At 32.3% G+C, this 8916-nt stretch overlaps 1 protein-coding gene across 1 annotated transcript; it reads left to right on the forward strand.

Moving 5' to 3' along the window:
• Positions 1-3001: 3001 nt before the first annotated feature.
• Positions 3002-4311, forward strand: LOC124837959 (putative membrane-associated kinase regulator 4). The gene has a single exon (XM_047313455.2). The coding sequence runs from the start codon at positions 3073-3075 to the stop codon at positions 4114-4116; it is 1044 nt and encodes a 347-aa protein (XP_047169411.1). The 5' UTR covers positions 3002-3072; the 3' UTR covers positions 4117-4311.
• Positions 4312-8916: the final 4605 nt, after the last annotated feature.

An 8916-nucleotide genomic window follows, 5' to 3' on the forward strand; every position in this document is an offset into this window, starting at 1 on the left:
AGAATGGTACTAAAATTTCTTTCCTTTCCTTTTCCTCCTTCCAGCGGACATAAGTGGTAGTAGTACTATTGTTTACTTACCCTTCAAACGAATAACTTGCATGCATTTCTGGGTCATCATGAAAGCCAATTATGAAAAGTAAAATGACCTTTTAATTGATTTAAAGTAAAAGGAAAAAGATAAGGTTGATACCATTTGGGCTCACCTGGAAGTGTGGAAGAAAGGAAGAAAGGAGGAAGGAGCCTTTATCTCTGCAATGACACTCTCCACTCAATCCGGCTACTGCCATTCTTGCTATGTGTGTGGCCCATTATTTCTCTCACAATTACCCAATGACCTTTAAAATAAAAGGATCGTTCTGGAAAAGTGATCATGTGAACGTAGTTTCATAAGAAGCACGTGATGTGGCACTGACATTTTTCTAGTCCTTTAGTGATGACTAAAGAAAAGAGTCTGAAACCAGCAGCCTTTTCTTTTTCCTTCCCTTAAATTTGCTATAAACTGCACTTGCTATATTTACCTTCCTCGTGTTATGCTTTTACAAATGCCTTAACTCTCTTTATTAATTGATAAATTCTTACATGGGGTGAAACAATCTTCATCAGAAATATTGAATAAAAAAAAAGATATTGATTCCTATAAGAAAGAGGATACCAGTGTTTTGGCTACGATATCATAAATGGATTTTAAGTCAAATTCAATTTCATAAAACCAATTTATAAGATGAAATTTACACTCACTTATATATTATCTCTAGTTGATACGGAACTTTGAACAAAACTTTCCATTAGTACATCACTAACAAACTAACAATCATATGATCTCTAAGAGCTTTTAACTTTTTATTGTTTTTGTGGGCCTTGTTTTGTGGAACAACTCATCATATCAGACTAGTAAAAAAAAAGGTCTTGAAAACAGAATGAAAGCAACATTCTTTCTTTGAGACTTTTACTTAAACTCAACTTGGCTTGGGGAATCTGTTTGAGACAGAGAACTCGACAAAGGGAGACGAAACAACAACTGCCCTCGAGCAATGTTAGTGGCTTTTTACCCTCTCAATCTCGAAACCAGCGCTAGTCCTTTTGGCCTTGGAGAGAGGGTTATGATTATGAACTTATGCTTCACCATTTCGTTAGTCCAATGCTATAGCCTATAGGATCCTACTTGTCTCTTCCCAATGTATTCATTTTTGTATTTCTTTGAGGTCAAACCTCAAAGTTTGAATCCCCAAATCCGTAATATAACACATGCCAAGAGCCAAAGGTGAAAAGATTAAAATATCTTACATCTTGACCTGGTCAAATGAGCACATCACTCACCATGAATGTGAATTATTGCCCATAAGCCAATTGAGAAAGAAAGATGGATGGGGCCTTCCATGGGATGAATAATGTAGAATTGGTCAGTTATAGATTAGCCACAAAAAGGTAAATGAGAAAAACAAATTCCCTTCACAATTTTTTTTTTCCTTATCGATGTGCAAATTGCAGAAAACTTAACTTCTAGAATAAAGAAAAAATGATGTCTTGGGGAGTCCATTGGCTAATGAACGAAGAAATTGACAAACCATGTTCCACTTACCTTTCAAGTCAAACATTTAACTTAACCATTACAAAGTTCAATCATTTTTTTACTAGTAGTGTCCTACTTAACAGTTTTGCATTAATGCATTTCTCATACACGTATTGTGCCGGCCAAGTACCCTTAATCATGTATGAGAAGATAAGGATATGTATGCTAGACAGGGATGTAGATACTAGATTCATTTCATTGAGACCTCCCTATGTACCTGCTTCCTCATCAGATTCAATCTAGTATATAAATCATGCCATTCATACTTTCTTTGTCATGGAACCAGTTGGAAGGTTTAGTGTGTTACATTGAAACTTTCAATAAAAACAAGGTCAGTGTCAACATCTTCCTTTGAGTAGCAGATTCTCGTTTTGTACTTTGACGTATCAAACTCAAATGGAACAGGACAATTGAAGAATGAATGTGTTCATCTAACACATGGCATGGACCAATTATGTTAACCACTAATTACGGATGATTCATAGAGTCTGAATTTGGATGCTCCTGTGCACCTTAAGTAGAACTTTCCTTAGCTATATCCACTCTAAAAGTGCTCAATAAACCAAATCTATCATGGGAAAGGTAAGAATTAGATCATCGATTTGAACTTGTGCACAAAGAAGAAATGCCAGAAAAGGGAAAAGAAAAAGAATAACGAAAGCAACCAGGGTACTTTCAAGGATCATCATTGCTCTCTTTTATTACTACTTTGACAGATATTGATGCAGATTGCTGCATCTCTTTCTACTGTGCATTCGTAGTGCCTTGGGGTATATACACAATGGAAGAAAAAAGAGAAAAAAAAACGAGAGAACAGTTTATGCATTTATCAAAGACATCTCTAATAAAAAATGGTTAGGCATAGAAAATTATTTGGTTTCGTAGAATTAACTTAAAAGCCATATTTAGACTATTTTTTGGGATGATTTTGTAAACAAATTTACACTGGAAAAACACAATTATTAAACTTGAAGAAAAAACAATATAAAAATGAAATCCTTCACCCATGACTACACTCACTGACTAACAATATCTCAGCTTAACATAGGACCACAAATTTTGAATCCCCTTTGAACATTTTCGAATATTTTGGATCATTCACAGTTATGCATGTTCTGAGAGCCAATATTTTTTTATACACTTGGATTCAAAAAAAGGGAGGAATAATAAATTAGTAAGGAAAGATAAAATAATACCTTCTTTCATGCTTGAAAAGTAGCATGCATACATAAGTTAAAAGCACAGAGCTTTTGTATTAACGTAGATGTATTTATTTCAAACTGTAGAAGAGTAAAGTGAAGACAAAGGTGATAAGATTAAAATCTTATAAATATAATAAATAAATGAATAAAATATCTTTTGTATTTTGGCAACATCACCACTTTTTATAGCATACCCTGCTCTCTTTCCTTGCGGAAGCTCAATTTCCCATAGGCATCTATCTCCATACTCTGACAGACACCAATAGAGAAAACCATCGTCACAAGAGAGTCACATGAAATGGCAACAAAACAAGTTACTTTGGTTCATGTAGACGATGACTACATTGAAATGGAACTGTGTTCCTCCCCCAACTTCTTCTCATACTCCCTTAGTTCTCCAACATCCAATAGAGAGTTTGAATTCCAGATGAGTGAGAAAGAGTCATCAACTTCTCCAGCAGATGACCTCTTCTACAAAGGAAAACTCCTTCCTCTTCACCTTCCCCCTCGTTTGCAAATGGTTCAAAAGCTCGTAGAAAACTCCAATGCCAACTTTGAGTATGTGAAAACAGATTCCGCGTTGGAACGCAGAACTTTTCCCATAACCACTGAATCTAACATCTCACCTACAGAATCACGCCGAGTTAGCAGCGATGTGATCCCAACTGAATACCCACTTGGGTTGTTTTCTGACATGAACAACCTAATCGGTGATCTTCCCAAGAAGTCTTGGCCCAAGAAACTGAAACAGATGAAGCAGTTCTTGCTTGGCCAGAGACTGAAGGCCTCACGAGCTTATCTGAAAACTTTGTTCAGCAAATCTGGTTGCTCAGACAAGTTTTGTGCCAGTGCTGCAAGCAACATGGGAGCAGAGAAAACACCATTCAAGTGCAAAGAGTGTCAGAACAAGTACAGGAAGGTTGCTAGGAGAAGCCCATTTGAGAGTTTGTATGATAACAATCAGCACCAGGTAACTTGTGCTGTGATGAAGACCCTTAAAAGAGAGATGCTTGAAGTTGAAGATGATTTCTGTGACCACAGGAGGTCTTTCTCTGGGGTTTCTCATCGACATTGTGCCACCAAGGCTTCATCTTTGTCCACATCTTCATCCGGGTCCTCTTCTTCATCTTCATCTTTTTCTCTCAGCTCAGCTGGGTACTATGATTTGCAACTTTTCAAGAGGAGCATCAGTGCAAATTATGAGTTGGAAAGTTCAGTGGAGGGAGCAATTGCTCATTGCAAACAGTCTCAGCAACAGTGTAGTTCAAAGAATGGTTCAGATGATAGCAGGATTTGTTCTCAATTCGCTACAAAATTGCAGTTGGTGGGAGTTAAAGAATAGCTATAGTTACACCACAAGAGTGTTAACGTAAGTGAGTGTTGAGAAAACCTTGTAAGAGAAGAAATAGGCATTCTCGTTTGAAATGCTGCTGCATTTTGGTGGAGTTTACTGTTTGAATGAATAGACTGGGTTTTCCAGCATTAACTTGTTCAAAAATAAAATAAAATTCTACAATTCTCTCTCTGATTCTTGTACTTGTTGCATATATTTACCCAGATGTAGTAGAACTGAACACCTTAGCAGCTTCACTATTTTATTATTATTATTATTATTATTAGTTATCTCAGAGGAGTAATTCTTTTGGCCAAAGGCTACTTTCAATTTTTCGAAAGAACTATGCTTATGACCAACGAGCAAGAGAATTCACCATGACAAACTTTCTACAATAGGCATTTACGAGAGTCTTGTCAATTTTACAAAAGGAAATACTGATGAAACAGAATTTACTGGATCTCATTTTGGGTTCTCTTTAGGATAAAGTTTTTTTATAATGTTAAAAGTGATAAATTATACTACATCACTCAAGAACCTCTATAGACGTTGTTTAAGAATTTTACAGAGCTAAAATGAGATATTTTTTTAAAACCTAAAGCAATTAATACTAAAAAATATTTACAGAGCTCAAAAGAGATATTTTTTTCTTTTAAGTCTAAAATAAAGATTTTAGCCACTTAGATCTTGAAGCTACGTACTTCTTATCCATGAATCATCTACCTATCCTTGTCTTTGTTGTGACATGGATTTGGATGGTAGAAAAAGAGAGAAAAATTATATATATAAATTGTAATAAGCAATATAATAAAAAGAGAAAGTAAGGGATTTGAAGAAAATAAGGTATAAATGAGATGGAGTTGGAATTATATATATATATATATATATATATATATATATATATATATATATATATATATATATATATATATAGATTAAATACATTTTTGTCTTTGAAATTAGTTTCTCATTAAAATTTTAGATGTGTGAATTAATGTAATATTTTTTAGTCAAAATTAAATTAACATTAAGGGTAAAATGTGTTTAATAATATAAATGTTATCACAAAAGATGTTGAAAACATTAAATAAATCTATCAAAATTTGACTGAAAAATTAAATCTATACATTTTTAAGTTGAAAGACTAAATTAAATCAAAATGTTGAAACAAACTTATTCCAATTTTTACTAAAAATTAAAAATTAAAAATTAAAAACTTAAAAATATATTTATCTCTAAAATAAAAGTTGTCCAAACTTTTGGAGAACCTGGGTTCTATGGTCATATTTTTGTGTATTTGGGATTTCAACATGCAAAACGAAAACCTTGACTCATAAAACCCAATTATGTGCTGTTAATTGACCATATATTTTTTTTTTTTATAATGTAAAAAAGTAAGCCCTCTTGTTTTGAAACTGATCCCTTTTCCCAAAATAGATTCCCAATGACCGGTTAAGATTATGTGCCATTATTCTTTCAGTGTTCAACTGATAACAAACATATAGACCGTAGTAGTACTGTATAATTAAAAGTGATGAATGACATATTTTATTCTCCCACCCTTCCTTTCCATGATATTTTGTAGTCTTCTCTATGAAGATGAAAAAGTAAAAGGATGCGATGTCAATGAAAACCGACCTGGTTACTAACCAAAAAAATGTGGAAATCATGGCACCTTAATTTTCTCTATAAAGAAGAAAAAGCATAGGAAGTCAGTAAAATAATATAAAAATGAGATGTCAGTGAAAACTGACCTTGTAACTAACCAAAAAAGCAAAGATTACAATCAGAAACAGCCATTTGATGGGGAGATAAGCTTAAACACAAATGGAATATGCTTTATATTTAAAATGTGGAAATCATGCCTGAAAGTTGTTGTTTGGCCACTATATACTTTATCGAGAACAGTCATGATTAGTATTAGTGAATTCCCAGCAAAGCAGCACGGTTGACCGAAGATCAAAGCACAACTAGCTAGTGCAATTATGTATCCTTGTTGCAATTACCAAAGTACAGCAGTAACAGAAAATGATTATGATCACAGAATACATATATATGGCCAGTGTCAATTTTAAAAGGACCAAGAACAACAATATTAATAATAACAGTTATTCTGATGTTCATTCTGTAATGTAATGGTCCCACCCTAAGCCAGAGTGCGTGGTGCATATATGTATTCTTAAACCTCATCATCGTATGTACATATGGATAATCTGGCTACATGAAAATCTGTATTCTATAAGTGATATAAAAAACAAAACCTAGTGTACAGCTTTACAGACAGACATTAATCTTCGCTAGGCGTGCACTTCTTCCTTTCACTTGATTTTGACTAAACATTAAAATACGCGTACATAGTCCAGAGGTCGAATCACATGCCCGAAATTTTGAAGTTTCAAGTATACGTGGACGCTGTAGCGCACCAATTATACAAACACATAGAACAAGCACAAAGAACAACCACTTCTTTTCCCCACCACCAATTTGTCCTAATCAAACAATAAAGTAGCTCGTACTTTTCTCTCTTCTGTCCATATCTCTAACTTCTTCTCCTTTACCTCATCTAATTATCCCTACTACTTTAAAACCTTATGGTTAATTTACAACTTCTGAAGACGAAGTTTCAATGAAAAGATATAAACACGAATGAGTCCAATTATTTAAAGGATTGATATCTGTTTAATATGGACTTAACGAATTACATTGATCAGAAGATGCATGATGAAATATTGAAATGCAGGCATGAAGATTTGATGAGAAGGGGAAGTTACTCCTACATGTGCATGAGGGATGGTTTGATCGTTTTTCGAAAGGCATTGTCAGTTATTTATGACAATCCAGCGAATGAAGACGGGGTGTTAGGGGCACATGCAAAGACACATTGATATGGAATGTTGCAGAAGAGTGAACATATCTAGACTACCCTATGAATAAGACTCGACCCTTAGGAATAGAGGTGATGGATGTTAATGTTGTAGGGGCCTGTGGTAGGAGCATGCTGATTTCCACCCTCTTCTTGGACTATTCTACACCCCTTTCTTAGTCCTTCTAAGTAATCTTAAGATATTTCGAGCCCTGTACAATTTTTCTCAAGGTAAAATGCATCTTAACTCTGTAAACATGCTCTCTCAATTAGTTTTAGATCTTCCACTCTATCAAAACCATCCTACTTTCTTAGTCCTTGTTTTTCCTTAATTGGTGGAGTTTATGTTCAGTTAATAAAAAATAAAATCAGTCATGAAAAATCCATTCATTTTAAAGGAATATGAAACCAAAATTAAAATGGCTAGTTCTAGGTTGTTAACAAACTATTTTAAATAAAATTAATTAATTAACAATTAATTTTAGAAACCACAATAATTAATCGATATCAATTACCTAAGTTATATACTATTTTATAAATTAAAAATTTATTAATATATCTAAAATAATCCCTGTTATGAATAAAATATTATAATTTATTTGTGAATTAAATTCTAAATTGATCTTTAACATGAATTATCAAAATTTTATCTACTAAAATAATGGTTTTTAAATTAGTGTCCAAATTCATCTCTAATTTAAAATTAGAAAATAATTTAAAATCAATAACATTAAATAACTAAAACTTTTATAATTAATATTAGAGACCAATTACTTTTGTAAAATTTTGAAATTATATTGAATCTTAGACCTGTTAGTCTATTATTCTATGGAAAAATTTATATGAACGACCTTAAAGCCCACACTTAACTACACCTAATAAAAGCTAATATATTTTACTTTTGTATTTAGCAGTTTTCAAATTATTTTATATTTTAAAATAAAAATACAGTTTTACTAGCTAGTATTGTGTAGGTGTAGAGGAGAGTGTCCATCTACCATCACCCTTATTCTATTAAAAGGGTAAGTCTAGTCGTTTGTTTAAAAACATAGAAGAAAACAAGAACTTAAATATATGTTTTCACGCTTAACTTTGAGAGGAGTGTGAGTATGTCTAGCTTTCCTTTTTAGAGTAAATTACACTCGTATTCTAGAATTCTTTTCAAATTATTCAATTCTTCTAAAAAAACATTTTATTTATACTTTCTAATAAGAAATAATTATAATAGTTAAAATAGAAATATAATTGTAACTTGAAAATCTTAGAATGTCACAATAATATTCACTTTTTATTATATTATTACTATATGCTAAACATTCATTAGTTTATTTGATAGAAAATCTAGTTATTTTTAATAGAGTTCTTTTTTTAATTATGATGTAAGTCCTCACGGATTTGCTTTTGGTACCACTCCAAAAGACCTCTTACTAATGAATGTATCTTATGTATATAAACTCATGTGTATTTCATATTTTATCCAACGTGAAACTTTATTTGTATCCAACATATACACTGTCCAGATTATAAAAAGTTCTCATTAAAAAATGTACATAATATTTTTTACAACAAAAAAACTCATATTATATTTTTTAGAAACTTTTTTTTATTTTAGCATCTAGAATGATATAGTATACTAAATATTATAGTAAAGCAATTTTTGGAATATAAAATATGATTATACCAATAATCATATACAAACCCTAAACTCTATGATCATAGCAATAATCGTATATCAAACCCTAACTCTACATCACTTATTAAGAGGATACAAATCACTCCATCAAAGCGACTCATGTAAGACCAAACCTTATGTATGTATAAACCAAATGAGTATACGTGTATGTAAGCAATTCATCTAAGATTCCTCATGCATGAAGGATCACCCAAAAGCATATATGTCATGCATCATATGAGCATCTCCACATGAACCATTACGTATTCATAAT

Source organism: Vigna umbellata, chromosome 7, assembly GCF_029865625.1.
Source record: "Vigna umbellata cultivar VRB3 chromosome 7, Vumbellata_1.0, whole genome shotgun sequence".
In the NCBI taxonomy this organism is placed as follows: Eukaryota; Viridiplantae; Streptophyta; class Magnoliopsida; order Fabales; family Fabaceae; genus Vigna; species Vigna umbellata.